This window comes from Falco cherrug, chromosome 18 (genome assembly GCF_023634085.1).
Source record: "Falco cherrug isolate bFalChe1 chromosome 18, bFalChe1.pri, whole genome shotgun sequence".
In the NCBI taxonomy this organism is placed as follows: domain Eukaryota; kingdom Metazoa; phylum Chordata; class Aves; order Falconiformes; family Falconidae; genus Falco; species Falco cherrug.
In genome coordinates this window covers 6,572,713-6,591,200 of record NC_073714.1, presented here as the reverse complement: position 1 = coordinate 6,591,200, position 18,488 = coordinate 6,572,713, and the positions used below count along the sequence as shown (strand labels likewise).

Genomic DNA, 18,488 nt, shown 5'->3' with positions numbered 1-18,488 from the left:
AAGACTGATGTCAATCCAAATTATCCTTAAACTTCCACAGTTTTGGACTAATGTCAAGAAGTCTCATAGCTGCCAGACGTGGCATTGACCCAAAAAGTTTTGCAGCATCTTTTTATTGAGCTCTTTAAAAAATAACACAAATGAGCCAAAAAGTATCCTTTGTCTTTGCAAATACTTCAGGAGGAATTCTGAAAATACTACATAACACAAAGATGTTACAGAGATGATGCAATTCTTTGAGGAAATGTTACTATCTTTTACCACACTTCACATAAGAGAGTTCCCCAGAGCTACTGTCAAATGTTTGAGGTTACAGGGTCTACAGAAGTCCAGTTCAGAGATTCTAAGTCCAATCTTAGTCCAAGAACATTCTTCTCTCCCTGATTGGCAGAGGATATTTATAAAACCAATGAATAAACAAGTAACCATGGTCTGAATTTACATTGAGCAGTAGATGAAGCGCAGAATGCTGCGGGCACACACTTAATCCTGGATGTAAGACAGCTCCCACCCATCCCTTTTACCAAGGAATAGTTAACCTTAGATTCACCACTGGCTAAAAAAACCCATGTACACAGGTCTTGACAGGTAAGGATTTCACATGCTAACTTAGCTCATTGCAATTGCATGCCTACATGCCTACAGTGGACTTAGGAGTTAATTACATTCCTTCAGGCAACAAGTAAAAAGATACAAGAATGCACAAATTTCTCCACCCTACCTTGCTAGCATCCCTCAACCCTCATGCCAAAATAAAAACTACGCCTCCGTATACTTGCAGCTCCCTGCCATCCAAACCAAATGCATACGTTTCTCTGGATCTGGATTCAGGCCTGTGATTCCAGAAAAACAATCAAGGAATCACTGACTAGGCCAATGAAGATCAGAGATTGTTTTGAACCTATTTCTGCAGGCACTCTATTTTACATTGCCTACTAAAGGCTTGTATTTCCTCAGATTGGAGCAGCTAGATTATTACTCAGCTCTGTAAGGGTCCTGTGGTTAGGGCTCACATTTCCCAAGGAAGAAGCGGTTCACGTAGGTCAGTCTCCCTGCCTGGCAATGCAGTGTCTGCCTGCTTTCCATCCCACTGTGCCCCCTATATTCTTCTACACTCTGAGTGTAGATCTGGACTTAGTCCTGTTTAAGTCATGGTAACTACAGCTACTAAAGCTAGATTCAGAGAAGCAACTATTAGCCTCTCTAGAGCAGGAGCTTCACTTCAAGACATCTGGTTAAAAATAGATCAGCTGTCTCGCTGAATAACGAAGGGATCACAGGAAACAGCTTGGATTACTTGCTTCATTTTGCCAAGGATCTTTTAAAGCCAAGTTTTCTTTCACGCATGTATGGTTCCTTGTGTGTTTTCTGCACATGGGTATAAAATGCCTACTATTTGCACACAACAGGCAACAGCATAGGAAATAACACCTTTAACCTACAGAGGATGTAACAAAAGATTACTGAGAAGACTTACTCATCATTATTCCTTTCTCCCTACCTGCAAATAAATTAATCTATGAGCTGCCTTTAAATATTCCAGCTGTGCTCATGGGAGGTATTTACATACTACAGCAGCAGATACCATGTCAGGTAGGGGCTGGGTCATAGTCTTCATTAATTTGTCACCTGGATGACATATTTAGAATAACTGGACAGTGTCAGCAAAAACAAATGTTGGCTTTTTTTATCAACATCTCACTGCTTCCTCATTCTGCCTTCTTAATGAAGGCCCTGAATCTTATACTCAGGCTGTAAATTCTGTGGCACCATCTTCTGCCATGTTTTGGTACCATTCAGTCTATGGAAGCCTCAGCCCATGAAACCCCTCAGCACCACAGTAACACAGAAGGACATGCCATCTAGGACCTCTCAGCAATTCTCCCAAGACAAACTGGCCTTCGCTTCCACAACACTAGGCTCATCTTGGTATGACCTCCACTTTGAGATGCTCAGCATCCTGTATGACTAGATTCTGCATATAACCTAAATGCAAATAGCATACTACTATACTCTAAATAACATACAGCTTGAGTTTTAGCCCTCTCCACCTTTTTTTGATTTGTTTTGTTTTGCTATCAAAGCACAAGAAAAGTGGATTAATCCAGTCTTAATTCACATGAATACAATTCCTTCAGTGAACCTGTTGTCAGGCAGCTCAGAATTTCAAGTTAGGTGTTTTCTGTGTGTGGTACTATTTTTATCCTTTTAAGTTTGCTGCATGTCAAACAATGATTCTCCAGAGAGCTGACAAACCATTGTTTCCTCCAAAGTTGGGGCACTGCAACAACAACAGCGAGACAACTTCAGTTTTACTTGGCAAGGAGTTTGCCCAACTCAAACCGCAGTCCTCTGGGATGTCTTTGCATCACTTTGGGAACATTACTGTTCTTGCCCGAGGTCCAATGGTCACAGCATGAAAGGCCTTCTCTAGTGCTACCTAAGCTGGTGAGAACTCTTGGAAGTGATAAAAGACACGCAAGTGCACGCACAGAGATTAAAGATGCTATCACACCCTAGCAAACATATCTGGTACCATTCAAGCTTTTGTTCTGTTTGTTACATGCACATCAAAGCTGCGTAGCATAACAGGATTATTTCTTAATGGCTGAATACTGGCTTTTCTTCTCTTTCTTGACCTGCAGAAATGGGAGATTTGCTTGAGGTCCTCTCAGCATGCCATCTGCAGGGCGTCACATCTCCAGTTGTCTGCAGACAGCTGGAGGAAGCCTGGTTTCCCTTCAACAGTTCACACAGCAAGTTTGCAGGAGTCTTCTAAAGGAGAATGTTGCAGGGAGCTAAAGCATCACTCCAGGAGAACAGCCTCTAACACGTGCCCCTTCCTCAGTGGGCTACGTGTTCATGTTGAAGGGGTTTCCTGTGGGCAGAGTGCGCTTCAGGAACCAGGTCTGTGACAGGACAGAGCACAGTGCAGCAGCTGGAACACGTCCGACAAGATGCACGCATCCAGGGCGCTAAATGGACAAAGTCACTGAATCCAACCAGGCACTGAGGCAAAAGGGTCAGTAGAGGGCTCTAGCACTAGTGACTGCCAGGGCCGTGTTTATTGTTTTTTATATTACTCCTTTGATACCAGAAAGTAGGTTGCTTAATATTTTAATGGCTTTCTTCCACCACTGAAATTAATATTTCATTTTTAAGAATCTACATGTCTTCTCCTTCAGTTTTCTTTATCACTTTTAATAATTTTGATCATTTTTAGAGCTATTGCAAACCTGAATCTATTCCATATCTGTTCCATAGTTTGCCTGGAGGCCTCTCTCCACATTCAGGACTGCAAGCAGCATTTTTGAAAACATTCTCTGGACAATTAGAAGGTAGAAAACCCAGGCTAAATAAGACACACGTTTTTTTAGACCTTCATCTTAGCCTCTAAGGAATAAAAGAAAGTTTTAAAGCCAAAGGATATGGGATAACCTACTCGACCACAGTAAGCCTTTCATCAAAGTAAGGCTAAACAATCAGGTCCACAGTATACTGTACACACTAGTAGCTTAAACACCATAACTCTCCTCCAAATTCCACTGGTGAGCAAGGAAATTTTTACATCAGATCCAGTTCTTTTCTGCACTAGAAAAATCCCTGAAATAGGAATCCTGCAACTGTCAAAGCAGGACTTTTTGTTGAATACCTTGATACATACACCAAGGTAAGCCTGCCTACTTGAAAGTTTGTGCCAAGCCTCATTTCCACCTAAATTCATAATCTCTTGAGCAAGGCTAGAAAGTCATGCCTCTGACTAACAGGACAGCACAGAACTTGAAATAAGTGGCTGTTAAAATCATGTTAGCTCAGAGGTATAACACACACAACCGTCAGATTTGAGAAAACCTTCAATCCTGCTTCAGCTTTCAGAGAAATACAGTTTGTAAAAGCTGTCTGCAGTACAAATCATGCTCCATTGGTTTTGGGTGGGTTTTCTTCTTTTACATGTAGCAATAGAAGTATTCCGACTAATAACTGAACAGCCAAAGCAACAAAATGCCCTAGACAGGTATATTTTTCCACTGAATAAAGTAAAAGAAAAAAAAATACCTTTCCCTTGGAGTGTTAGGACAACTGGCACACTAAAGGAGCCAATGTCTCAGTCTTACATTTTACCCAGTATTTTGTAATAAAGTGTTATGTAATTCCAAGTAATTTATACTAGCGGAATGTAGGAGCTACTGCAAAACACTCAAGAGGATCAGTCAGAAATCTTCATGTGTGAGCACTTTTGGCAACTTGCAAATACTTTCCTGTCTCTGAAATTTATGGTTAATAATGTCAGTACCATGGCTCTGGCATGCATATACTCCAGTATTTCCAAACCTTTGGTTCAAAATAACTGTTTTTAATCAAGAAAATTAGGAGAATCATTTTAGCTAGTACTTTTTAATACTTTTGCGTAAATTGTTGTATTGCTTCAATATGAAACTTTCCAAAGCTCAGCACATATCTGTTTCACATTGCTCCATCTACAACCTGAAGGCCTGCAAAGAAGCAAACTTACCAGTGCCAAGAAGATGACACTATCACAATTAGTGATGAAAAAAGTGAGATAGGTAGTCATCTTCAGTATAAACAGTCAAAATATGCATTTGATTAACAGGAAACAAAGAAAGTGTGACTCAGTGTAGAGAAAACAAAGCTCTCCTTAAATGAGCACTCTAGTCCTTTTCCATCACAAGGGCTAAAATCAGACCCTTTCAAACGGAGTAGCCACCTCTCAGAGCTGGGTCTTTACCTGCAAGTTTTTGCTCTGGAACATACAGAGCTAAGGAGCAAGCGGTAACAGAAGCAGACCTCCAGGCAGGCGAGCATTTCCTCCACGTTTTCAGCTACAGAATTAATGCCTTTAATAATAACTCTCCAACCCCTGCTTTCATGAGTGCCTCAACCTTCACGGTTCACAGGGAAATCAGAGGTGATCAGGGTGCTGCCCTTCTCCCAACCACTCTTTTAAGAAATTGCAGGGTCAAGTACACAATAAAGCTTCTATATCAGCCACAGCAAAACTTACAACAATTCGATTTACACAGCACAATGGGATTATATACTAGACCTACCAAAAAAGTTACCACAACGAAAACAAAGCCAGAGTAGTAAGGAGTTTTGCAGGTCCCTTGGGACACAGGGACTTCTACAAAACCAAAATCCAAAGAAAACCTCCTTGGTATCAGTATATGCTATTCCGGTTCATACCTAGAGAAAGATTTCTTCGAGAAAGAACAGAGTAGATCTGACTTACTTGTCTAGAATGAAATACAAATCAAATCCTCCGTAACAGGCAGGACCACCATTCTCTCTCTTTCCACCTTGTCCATCACAGGCTAGCATAAAAGTTGCTAGGAAGAGACATTTGAAGCCAAATCTCAAGATGCTTTGCTTTGCAATGGCCATTATATCCACAGAGGAGGAGAAAAAGAAATCTCTTCTTCCAAGGCTCCTTTATTTCACAGGTTTCTCCACAAAAGCCATTCAATGACCTTTAAATGTATATGTGTATATTTTATTCCTTAAAACTCCACTTGTAACAGTTGTCCTCAGGAATTGCAAGACTTTCCCCCTTGTTTCCCTTGCACTTCTGTTTCTTGGTTTCAGATTTCAAGATGCACAATACTGTATTTCACTTTTTTTTTTTTTAAAGGGACTTGACCCTCAGTCTTACTTGCAGCTCTCTGAAAGCAGCACCATTGTTTTGCAAGAGCAGGAGCAGCCTTCTAACAAATCTTGCTTTGTCACAGACTCCAGAAAATACAGGGAGGGTTTGAGGGTTTTTTTCATTCCTTAATTATTATTGTTATTATTAAGGATGGGAAGTTTTACTTTTCCCTTAGCAAAAAAAAGCTCAGAGAATGCCACCTTGTGGCGAAAACTCAAGCTGACGGGAGTCTGATTTTAAGCACATCATTCGTGCACCGACTGTACTAAACATACCACAGCAGCTTTAGGTATGATCGTAGAAGTCGTTTTGCTTACAGCAGTCACACAGCACCACGCCGAGATATCTTTGTTTCCTACGTAGGCAACATCTGAGTTTGAAGACTTTAAAAAACCTGCAGTAGCTTCACAAATGTTAAAGTGACAAGCCACACCAGGTTTCATCCCTCGTATTTTTTCAGTCACAAGAAACATCAAGCAGTGTCTGTGCCTATGAAACGGGCTTCCCCCTTTTACCATCCTTAGCAAACTCATTTCAGCCACTAGAGCCTAAACCCTCCTCCTTCCAAGAAAACTTGCTGGCAAATTTAACTTCAACTACATTTGTATTTTTTGTCTCCTTCTACAAACAGCACCAGAAGCTCTAAAACCTGAACAGGACAGCTCAAAAGCATTGTCCAGTCAAAGCACCACCACCCCCATACCAACAGGAGCTAAAGTAGAGATCCCAGAAGCAGGGGCTTCTGGCCTTCCCTCTCAAATCCCCTCAGGTTGTAACACACCTGTTCTCTGAGTGTAACTGCTGCTTAGCAGAACAGCTTCAGGTGTTGCATCAAGTGCAGAGGGACCAGGTCAGCTTTCTGACGTGGGATGCAAGTGCACTTTAGTCAGGCTTTCAAGCTGTTCTTCATTGCCTAAAGAGTTAATTTTGTCTTTAAAATATTCTTAGCAAAAACAATCAATCTGAGGAAAGATCAGGAAGACCAGCAGGGTAAGTTTCAAGAGAAAATGACAAACAGCATGACGATAGACTTTTGACAGAAGTGGAAACATTGGCATTACAAATTAGTCGGGCACTTTGCTGCGTTGATGATTAAAATTTTGGGAGTGTTCTCCCTCCCACACCTGGCTATGCTCAGCAAGTACACCAGCTCCATCTCCTCTAATGTGAGTAATACAGAGAGAGACATGGACAAATGGTACCTCCTTGGTCCTGATGTCAAATCCTGATCAAACCTCAAGTGGAGATCCCTTGGAAGTTAAAGCTTCTCTAGGGCTAGACAGGAGCATGATCAGTTGTTTAATAAATGGATATTTTGGGCTTCCACACCTAAACTCAAGAGAAGTTGGGAGTGCAGGTGTGAGTCTTTCAGTTACCTCTTAGTCTGAAAGGAGAGTAGTAATACAGCTCCTTACTGCATAGGCAGAAGATCCATGTCAGGGAATCAGGCTTCCTACCATGAACAAAAATAAAGCACAATGTCAGAGAGGTGTATGAGAGGCTTTGCTGAGGTTGTTGTGATGCTTCCCAAACTGAGGGCTGGCACGTGCACCAGCCCTGGGTGGGCAGGATGTGAGGACAGGTGCTGCTTTTGGGGTCACTGTGAAAACGGGAGGAGCTGCCACCTCCTGGTCTACATATCTGGGTGATCTGGCCCTTCAGTACTGTGAGTTGGTGTCTAAGTGCAGGGTTGTGCTAGGTGAACAAGTAGGGTCTGGTGATTTTGAAGTGTTATATGGATGCTCTGAAGCAAAAATGTTTATAGTTATGAAGCTTGAATTGCCCAAACCCTGGGGTTATGCAATAGGTCAGTATTTGATTGCTGTACTGCCCTAAGGAAGGGGATGAGACTAGTGTGTGGATTCTTCTTTGGTATGTTAAAGTGAGTGGGAGGATGTAAAAATAGGAAGGGTAGAAGAAAAGCTTCCTTTCTGGGGACTGATATGCTGTTTTTGAGAAATTTTGGAAAAGTACTTAGGGCCAGCCTTAGACCTGAGGTATGGCTAGGACTCCTGCCACAGCCAGATAAAGTATCTCATCACTTGTCACTAGCTTTTGACCTGTGTCTGCCTAAAGATGAAAAGCAGATTGATTTCTTCCATTTGTCTCTGACTGGCCCTGAGATAAACAAATATGTAGAGGTTAGAAAAGAAAAAGGCTGTACCTCAGGAAAATATCTTTGGCCTGAAGCTAGCAGAGGGAAAGGAGGGGGAATGGAGGAAGAGATCAGATTCTATGTAGCTGTAGATTCAGGCTGACAGAAGGCCCAGGAAAGCTTGGGAAAAAGCCAAGGAATGAGGCATCAGATGAAGCTTAGAGCACTCTGAGATGGAGGTTGCTGCTGACAAAGTGAAACACCATGCTGTAACACTGACTTTCTTCAAGGCTAGTCCTCTTCGTGTGTCTGTCTCACAAATGTGTCTGTTCATGATCTGGCGGTAATAGCAGCATCAACACTCTGAGAAAAGCAGCTCCATAAAAGGAAGCTCATGTGAGACACAGGACTGGAATTGTCCACAGGCACTGAAATGTCTGTCTGTTCCTCCCTCACTAAAAATGTTAGAAATAAAAATATTATGAATACTATAGGGTTTTGTGTGAAAGACCTAACGACTCTTGGAGAGACTGGGTGTGCTGTATTCTTTGTGCAAAAGAGATAAGAAGTAAAGTTTTAATTGCATACAGCATACATTATATATACATGCATAATACATTATATATACATGCATACATACAATAAAAAATGCTGGTTAAATTGCATACAGCACTTCAATGGTTAATTAAGCACCAACTGATGCCCTTGGTGTGTGACTGGAATTTGTATATGTAAATGATGGGGGAAGTGGTATCAGTAGGTTTCCTTGTTTTATCATCTAGTCCTTTACGCAACTTTTTTTGGAACTCACAGCTTGGAAGAAGCTGGTTCTGTCAGTCTGTGGTAGCAGAGGTGCTGCTGGTAGGCGAGGCATAGCACAGGGTGGGTCTGTGAGCACTCACTTGGGAGTCTGGGGGTGGTTCCCTTTGGCTCGCAAAGGTCTGATCTGGATGGTGGATAATGGCTTCTGTCAAGATCTCAAAATCGTGTTCGCTGGCTTTCATGGCACTGCAGGAAGCTGTTGCAGCACTGGATGGATAATCAAGATGTCACAAATTGCCTACACTGACCAATGTTATTATCACAAATATATTATCACTGCACACGAACTCCTTCCATGTCGTCAGTGTAGCCAGTGAGTTTAAGGACATGTCTTTATCTTCAAATGGTGTAATTCAGCACAGCCCTGCTAGTATTAGCAGAGCTACACTGTCTTATGTGGTATAGAACAGATGTCTCGGTATGAGTTGTCTGCCTTTACATTTCAGCTGTACAACGTGTAACTCCCGGCTGACACCCAGTGGCCAAGGAGGCTTTTTTCTTCCCTGGCTTGCTCTATTTTTTCAAGAGATCAATAACACCCTTGTCTCTTGCTTTTATGTGGTTTTGCCTTGCTTTGATTTTATTTGTGTCTCCTGCAACATGTAAGGCAGTATTGCGTCATTTTTCTGGTCATTACAGTTCATTCCACTGGTGTTTTTTTTAACAAGGGCTGCTATAGGTATGTAACCTCTTCCTGAAGAGGAATACTAAGCTAAGTATACAGATGAAAATATAATGCTTGTAATGTATTAAATAAAATAGGAGAAAATATGGTATAGGGAATATTTCTACCACAATCTAAAGAAGGCCATGCATTTGCCTGCTTTTTAATTTCTAAATTAAAGCCTAAAGCTGCCTAGGAGCAGGGGCGCAGCCAGATGAGCTGTTGTCCCCTTTGGTTAGTGCCGTAGGAAAACAGGGCTGTGTAATAAGGCTATGCACATCCTGGCAACCTTCCCTCCTCTGCTCAGCATCACATCTATATTGCTTTTGTTTGCCTTTAACCATTTCCAAGCACTCTGCCAACACTAGAGCATCCTTGCAGCACCTCTGCAGGTGTGTCTTTTACATTCACTTACAGCCAGAAAAAATGCAGCCCAGTTTACTCAAAGGGGCATCTATCATTAGTGGTATTTTTCTCTCTAATTGAATTTAGACAAAGGTGATCAGCCTGGTTCCCACTGATCTGGAGTTTGGAACAAATGTTGAGGAAATCATTGGAGGTTTCCAGTTTTCAGCATTTCTGAAAATTGGGTGGCTGACTTTGACCTCTCTTCTTAAATGAAATCACTCTGTTAAAAGTATTTTCTAAGAACCTGAGCTCAAAACTCTGAATGCTCTAATGACCGAGTTCAAACCACAGCATAGGTGCCTGGATTCTCAGTCCCCTGTGACTCACAAGTCCATCCAATTTGATCAGATATTTAGACAGCAGTAATTAACCCCCTGAAGAAATTAAAGTTCATGAATTTTGAAATAATTAAGTCCAAAGTAACAACAATTATCTAGAAACATGCATTTAACTTTTAGACAGCAGTAATTAACCCCCTGAAGAAATTAAAGTTCATGAATTTTGAAATAATTAAGTCCAAAGTAACAACAATTATCTAGAAACGTGCATTTAACTTTGAGCAAGTGAATATGCAAACAGCACTGATGAAGCACTGTTTGTTTAAATGAATATTAGGATCTTCTGCAGTTTGGTTTCCACTGGTTCTAAGGCAAAAGGATAAGCACACACGCCCAGCAGGAGGGAGCAGAGCTGCACAGAATGCAAGATTCAGATTTACTGACTGAATTTCACGTAATCCTGTGGGATTTAAAAACAAATCCTAGGGTGTTGTTGGCTTTGCAGTGTCTGACCTGCCTTTTTCAAAGCGCTGTAAACATGGAGAATGTGACCATTTATCTATGAGGCAAGACATTGTATCTTAACTGATCCTCTTCTTCCTCGAAGACTTTTGTTGGAAGGAGTTAGTTATACTGATGTGTGCTCCAGCCTGGAGTTTGGACTGGAGTGATGAAGGGAAAACTTCTCCCTCTTCAGCCTGCACCGTGTTGTCAAATTATCCTGCTTCTAATCACGCTTACAGATCTCCTTTGATTGAGTATTGCCTACTGTCTTCAGTACTGCACTTATTAGCACATGCTTTAGATTTTATGGGACAAAATGCGGAAGAGTATATGCAGAGTGCAACTGTGATTCTCTAAAATCCCAAATCATTGCATATCAGATCCTGGAAGATGGCTTTGTGGACATCCACCATGCACTGCTCTGCCATTAAATGTCACCTGCCGGACCACTGTAACCTGCCTCTGTGCGGGAGGATGGCAGGGGCTGGAAGATTTGTAGTGAGGTTGTTCTTGCTGTTCTTCAGAACTCTCATCCCAGCAGTGTGAAGCAAATGTGTACATATGCTGTGGGGGTGTGCTGGCAGGCAGAGACTCTAGGCTGGGGTAACAAGACCTATAACAGCTCCAACAAGCAATAAAGTTTCTATTGAAGCATCAGATTTATTTGAGGCCTTGCCTCACCTTTGTTTCTTCAGACTGCTTGTACTACAATTTTGCAGTAAGCAAAAGACGGGTATTTTTGTTGCTGCTGAAGAGTTTCTTTAGTTTTCTAGGTGGCTGAAGTTTCCTTTTCTTTTGCTTGTGTATGTTTGGTATTAAAGAAGCACATACTACTACCAAAAAGTTTTTTCCAGTCCCTGCTGGAAAGGGAGTTAAAGAAATGCCAATATGAAGGCAAAGTGGGGCATGGCAAAAGCTGAAAGATTTTGTTAGGATACTGTATGATGACTAAAAATAAGCAAAAATCCCTCCTAAACTTCAGTTCTTCTGTCATATTTAGCCTCAGCCTGAGCAAAATGAGAACTGATGGTGTATGAAGGAATTAAAAGAGCTTGTGTAATACCAAAAAGGAAGGAGACTAGCAGCAACAAACTACTGTCTGTCTCCTCTGCTAGGACTGATGTATGCTAATCCAGATAATTCCGATGCTTTTGCCTGAGATGTGCCTAAGTGAACTCCATATCCTTTCAAACTGCTCACAGAATAAAGCCTCTGGGGATCAGTGAGAGGGAAATAGAAACTGAGGGACATTGCATGGCCGGTATTCCTCTTAAAGACAGATTTGTATTCACCTGGATAACCCAGGCCACCCTGTCCTTTTTGTTAGAACAGAAGAGCTCAATCTTATTTTTAAAAGCTTTGAGCAACAGTGACCTTGCCTTGCTGGGAAAAAAAAAAAAAAAAAGTACTTTAATTCCCCTTGAAACTTCTCTACTCTCAAATGTTTGGGATTGGCTTCTTAGTCTCTAAAGTTTTGATTCTTCTCTGACAGTGGCTTGACCATGTAACATATTTGAGTTTAGGTGTCCGCTGCAGGATCAGGGAGGTGAAAACCGTTGCTGGGTGACAACAGTCCAAGATAAATGCATCCTTCAGTCCCCACTTGTTCAAAAAAAAAGGTTAACTTTGTAACAGCAAGTTTCATGCTGGATCACAGTAGATAGGGGATTGTTTGTCTTCAGCCTAGCACTGACAAATCTGACATAAACACTTTGTCAAATGCCCTTGTTAATTCAGCAGAAACATTACTGTATTCCTAGCTTGATTCATGTCAAATTTATACTACTGGAAGAGTGGACATACAGACACTCCGAGACTAGTGATCAGTAAAGTGCAGACTCTTTCTACACGTCCCTGGCAGCATAAATGGAATAAATCTTTCATCTCCTTTTATGGTGCCATTGCAGCGTTATGGAAGAAAAACTAAGCCTGCCTGTTTTTCATCTTCAAGGCAGAGTTAGAGGCATTTGGGAGGAGACAGCTGGGAATCTTGCACTGTCTTATGTGCATCAATAATTGTGTTTATATTGCATGTGCATCTTTGAAGCAAAGCTCCACCCACCAGAGTGTTCAATGGGATACCTCTAGCCAGTCCTTGCTATGCACTGGAAAAAAAAAAAAAAAAAAAAAAAAAAGAGGACTCTGTTTTAGCAACAGAACAACTCTGTAAATCCTACAAATTACACTCCTCTTCCCTTGAAAAGGGCAAATTTGTTGCATTGTCCTTCTTTCTTTCTACCTTTCAGGCAACATGAATAAAGATTTTTCATGCGAGACATCTTTCCCTGAGAAGGGAAAGGAAGTTTTAACTCTGTATGCCTTATCTGTACTGTACACACACTGGCGCTTGCCCACCCCTGCGGGTGTGCCCTATGTTAAGAGCAGACTTTTTTAAAAGAGCATTTGAAGGGCTTAAGAGGGGTACAAGACATGCAATCAAAATATTTTTCTGGATGGGTTCACAGATGATAAAGAGTATAGGAATAACAAACTACCCAGAGTTCATTGATGCTAAACGTCTTTAATTGAAAGATACGGTCACCAATTGATCTGTTTCAGCACCTGAATCATCAAGAACAAAACTTTTGAAGAGGAAATGTGAGGGAAGAACAGTATCACAGTTGGCTTTGTGCAGCAGCTATTAGGCAGCTGTGCTTAGTTCAAGAAAGGTAAGATTTTCAGGCCTACGTATTGGCGTGACAGTAGCTGAAGCCCAGATGTTGCAGGACATCAAGTTTAACGCATGGTAGTCTTTGACCTATGTGTATTGGGGTCCTTTAAATACAAGAAAAGAAAAATAAATTACCCTAAGGTCATACCTAAGATGGTGTTAAGTGATCTGTGCATTGATTGGCAGCCTTAATACCCAGCATACTGCACTTGCATTTTTAACCAAACTGAGCCATCTCAAGTATCAAAGCCACTATCAAAACAAGCAACTAGTAGGTGGAAATGCTGCTGTGTCAGAATGCAACATCCTGTGCCTGATCTGTAGAGCTCTTTCTCATGACAGTGTTTACAGACAATCAGCTTGCGTTAGGGCTCAGAGTACTTTGGCGCTTCAGGATTAACTCCTCTTAAGTAAAACTTAGTTCCTTTATAGATATTTTAAAATAATTTCTTTCCCCCCCCCCCACAGTACAAGAAATTACGTTGCAAGTCATCAAAATACGATTATGGCACCTGCAGCAACACACCTGATGTACACTAGTCTCCATAGCAATAGCTGGCATTCCACAACAGTGCATTCTTATTGCTCAGTTTTTAATAATTGCTGCAATAGAAATATTTGATATGTATGACTGAAAGATTCTTTTGCAGTCACCAAACGCAACTGGATCTTTAACTGAAAAATTAATGAGCCCAAAGACATGCTATTCAATAGTCTTTTGGTTTTCCAGTACAGAGGGGCACTCTTACACTCTACACTGTTAGCACATATTTCTCTGCATCAAATGGTTATGCTAGTGCTAGTCAAGAGGCCCTATCCAGCTTTGATGTTATCAAAGGATCTTACAAAGTGTAGGTCCTTAAACTCCTAGGTAATGTGATCATTTCACCTCTGAAAAACCTATAGGGAATGAAGCAACTTGGCTTAGTACTGTGAAACACAAGTGTTTGTTGGGATTCCTTGGTAAACGTACCAGCAATCTCTGAACTGAAGGACAGTGGTACTCAGGACTACCTTTTTTCTTTACCTTGCCATTACAGATGAGGTCAATCTGAAAAATTCTGGGCCAAAATTTAAGCAACCTTAAACTTTACTAAAAGGAGTAGTAAAGGTTTGGATCAGATCATCTACAGAGGTGGTGACTCAACACTGCCCCAGTCCTGAACCCTTTGTGCAACTCCTGAAGTTCTTGATTTGTGTCCATCTCTAGTTGAAACAGCAGCATTTGCATATTATTCCAAAGGAAAAAAAACCAACCCCCCCTGGTTAGTTACAGACATAATTAATTTGCTTGCACTCACCATGAACTTCACAAGCAAGGTAGGTGGGGACACCTCTGCACATCATGAAGAAGTCAAATCCATAAGACTAGAGGTTATAGATGAATCTGCTGTAGATGAATGTCATCTCCTTTGCAGGTGGTCTTTCACCTTTCAGGTTCTAAACATCAAATAACATCATTCAGCAAAATCAGTGCCTGGATCCATTTAATGCTATGCATATTCCTATTTCTGGAATGATGACTTGGTGCTCGGTGGTTTACTCAATTGTATTTAGTACAGTCTTTTAACCTCCTGTGTGACTCAGGGACCATTAGCAAGCATTGAAGACAGCTCCTATGACAGATCTTTCTACAGGAGTCAAGGTGGAGGGAGGTTAAAGAGAACTGGAAACTCCATTAAACAGCTGAACAAGAGGGATACTGCAGTCGGTATTTTAGCACAGACCTCCCACAAAAGTATTTCCTCAGTCACTAACCTCTTACTCTAGAGGTACTTGGGTGTAACATGGAAGCATGGAAGGAGAAGTCTATTCATTCAGCCTTCTAAAATGGGAACCAAAGAGGGCAGCAGCACCACTTGGCAGATACAAATCATTTTGGTGTGAATGTTAAGTAGGGCTTACGACCTCTGTGAGAGTGTTTTAGTGGGACATTTTTTTCTGAACTGCTCCAGAGTGCTTTGTTTCAAATGAATTTCAAATATATTTTCCTACTTAAGTGCCCTGTTGTCTGGACACCTATATTTTCTCTTACGACCTAGGCTTTCTGCTGGTTTGTATCTCATTATTCAGCTACAGCCACAGAACACCTGCTCTGGCTCATACAATTAATATGGAGGAAAGGCAGCTGAATATAGAGATGCTCTCTTCTGCCCTAAAGGAAAATGGAAGTCTGAACAACAGCATCTGCAAAGCAATGTTCCGAAATGAAAAATGTAATTTCATATTGAAATGACTCAGGACTATTTTTAGATATTGCTATCCAAAAATAATTGATGCCATTGAAGGTTTCCTAATATAAGCTGTTTCTTAGCAACCTGCAGACCTAAACTTCCTCAGAGAAAACATACATAGAGAGGAAGGGGGAATGATGCACCTACTCTTTTTTCTTTTGAAAAACCATCCCCATGGCAAATTCCCAAGCCACATTACTGTTCAGAAAAACAAAATCCTACCACTTGTGAAAATCTTATCCTCTCAAAAAAGAAAAAGCACAGCCAAACAGCTTGATGAACTCCAGGGTCAAGACCCACTTAGCGGGGATGACTGGGATTGACACAGGCTTTCAAAATTATGGTGGAATTCCATTAGAGGGTTCCTGAAAGCCTGCTCCCATATGCTTCCTTCTTGCTGGTAAGCAAGGAGTTGAGAGAAGCTTCAGGGGGCACAGAGATGCACCTTAATACAAGCAAGCCTGGAACTACAGCTAGAAATGAATGGTTTTACTCAAGCCTGTACTTATGTAACACTCCCCTTTTTCTTCCCCACCGTGCCTTCTTGCCCTTTAAAGCCAGGATTTTTATAAGGACTCAGTTCTCAGACTTCAAGAGAAGCCAGCACCAACAGAAGGTTACTATGCCAAGATTAATTTTTTTTAATGTCTATGCTAATTCTGTGGGCTGAATTTATGCTAATATTCTGCTTAGTTCTTTTGAAAAAGTTTTGAAAGCTTGAAATCTTAAATATTTTTTTTGTTACTGGATTATTCATTCTTCCTCAAGTACAGCTGTCTAAAAAAAATAATTTTTTTGCCTGCAAAGAATGTAAGGTTATGAAGAGTACCATGCCAAAAGTCTAAAAACTTTAAACATAAAACAGTATTCAAAAGCAGTCAATCTTATAATGTTTTAAAAGAATAAATAATCCAAGTTATCTACAACACTGAAAAAACATGAAAACCCTCCACTGCAAGTATCTGAAACAGGGTATTCTAACTTTTCAAAGGTTTGGAATTATGTTAATTTATAATGTAATTGAAATAGATACAACTTCATAATCAATGGTGTGATCTAAATGGCTTTTAAAGTAACTGTTGGTTTAAAAGCTTTTGAAAATAGCAATGTCTCTGACATCGGTTTACTTTGCATTACTGTACAACTTTACAAGTAACTACTCCTTTTTAATCTTACCCTGCTCTCGGGACAGTTCAGGGAGTGCATACAAGCTGGGGATCTCATTTCTGTTCATTGTGGAAATTATGCAAATTCTCTCTGGCAGCACTTTGCTTGCAATAAGGCCCTGTAAAATAAAGTTATTGACAACTAGGAATTCAGGTTTTCCATAATTCAGACTAGAATAAAATCTGTGTTAAAAAAGCAATAAACACCCTAAAACTTGGACTCAAAATGTTACAAGTCCTGTGTTTTGGTCAGCTTTATGGAAGCTCGTCTCCTTGTACGTTTTCTGAAAAAGCATGCTCCTTACTACTTACCATGCTGTAGTTCCAAATGGTTTTCCATGACTTCTGCTCATTCTTTTGCTCAATAGTTGCCACGTGTGTTTCCCTGGTGATGGTCAGTTTGGTGGCCTCCAGCAGCAATGACTTGTGTATTTCCATCTGCTGAAATTAGAAAACAAAATTAAACATCACTTTTCAACTGGAATCTAGCATGTGGGTTTTTTTTATAAAAAAAAAGGGGGGGGGGGGGGGGGGGGGGGTGTTTAATATATATAAAAATAACTCCTGACCAGTGCTGCAAGTGTGATATTATGTGAAATTCTGGTCTCAGTTTCACTGAGTCTGGAAGTCCAAAGGGCTACTTTTGATACATAGCCTTACACCAAAGGGTAGTTATAATCTTGGTTCTTCACAAGTTAACTGCGCTTGTATGGATTTGTGTGGAGAAAACCCTAGGTTTATGCGGGTGCTCCTTGGGGAGTAGTCGGCACTCACCGTCGCCCACCTGTGGCGCCACTGGGCAGAGGAGAACAACCTGAAGCAAAACCTGGAGAAAATTATGCAACCCGACAGGAATTAACTCTTTGCTGAAGGAACAAAAGGCCTTGGCTCTGCTGAGGGGCCTGCTGCGGTGTCGGGCGGGAGGGGCCTGAGGCGCCGCTGGGCCGTGGCGGGGACACGAAAAAAGGCGGGAAAACGCCGCTGAGGCGCTGGTGGCGGGAGCTGGGGCCGCTCTGCCTCAGTCATGGTGGCCGCAGCACCCCTGGCACGTTTATGCTGTTCCAGCTTTATTAATTTACAGCTGTTGAAGTGTTGTGGGTTTTTTCCCGAAAGACTGGTGTTATACCTCTGTCGATGTCTCAAATTAGAATATCTATTTTGGTGTTAAAAAAAAAATATTTTTCCTCACAAATCAGATTCTTTCCGCATCTTGAATTTGTCTTAAATATGTGAGGGTATTCAAATACATTTATTAGTTAATATTATGGCTTTTTAATTATACTCAAGTCACTCTTTTTAACTTTTTTTATGTCAATACAGTTTTTCAGTTTTGCAGTTTTTTATATTCTGCCTGCAGTGTGGTAAGAGAAAAAAAGGGCAGCAGGACTTAAGATAAAATCTTGTCACTTTGTAATGCTGAGGGGTTGCCTTCAGAATTTACATTACAATTTTAACTAAGTTAGGGAAGGTGAAGATCTGGTATTTTCCAGACAGCCCAAGTTACCAAAGTGATCATTGAAGATCATGGAAATTGTGGTCAGCGATAAAGATCAGGCCTCATCCTTCTTGAGAAGGATCATTTCTTGCAAGGTAAGCAACTTTGATCTTCTGCACTGTAAAGAATATATATATATATCTTTGTACTTACATGGACATTTTGAGAGTTGCAGTATTGACATCTCTTCAGACTCACTGGAGTCAGCTGTCATGTTTCTACGTGGCAGTCTCTTTTTGAGTCTTGTTCTCTTCCCAATCAGTCTAAACCTGAAACAATTTAAATTTGAATAATGAACATTGTGAAATGTAATGACATCCAAATTACATCAAGAAAACTGCCAAAGCGTAATATTGAAATGAAATTCCTTGGATCTGGAAAAAGCAAATACTTTGCTTTGTTGGTTTGGTAGTAGTTCTGCATTTTCTGTAGTTGGAAATGTTACTGTAGGACACAGTTAATTTAAGCTATTCACAGAATATAAAA

At 40.9% G+C, this 18,488-nt stretch overlaps 2 protein-coding genes across 2 annotated transcripts in view; both read right to left on the bottom strand.

Annotated features, from left to right (window-relative positions):
• ANTXR1 (ANTXR cell adhesion molecule 1) overlaps positions 1–5,731 on the bottom strand; it is a 111,308-nt gene extending 105,577 nt beyond the window's left edge. Inside the window, exon 1 of the mRNA XM_005438156.3 lies at positions 5,252–5,731. Coding sequence (XP_005438213.2) covers positions 5,252–5,403 — 152 coding nt within the window. The 5' untranslated portion in view covers positions 5,404–5,731. The remainder of the gene's footprint in view (positions 1–5,251) is intronic.
• Positions 5,732–14,153: 8,422 nt separating this feature from the next.
• Positions 14,154–17,533, bottom strand: GKN1 (gastrokine 1). Its single transcript, XM_027803863.2, is given in 6 exon segments — positions 14,154–14,158; positions 14,409–14,537; positions 16,518–16,626; positions 16,820–16,948; positions 17,282–17,321; positions 17,436–17,533. Coding segments are annotated over 6 exon segments (510 nt in total).
• Positions 17,534–18,488: the final 955 nt, after the last annotated feature.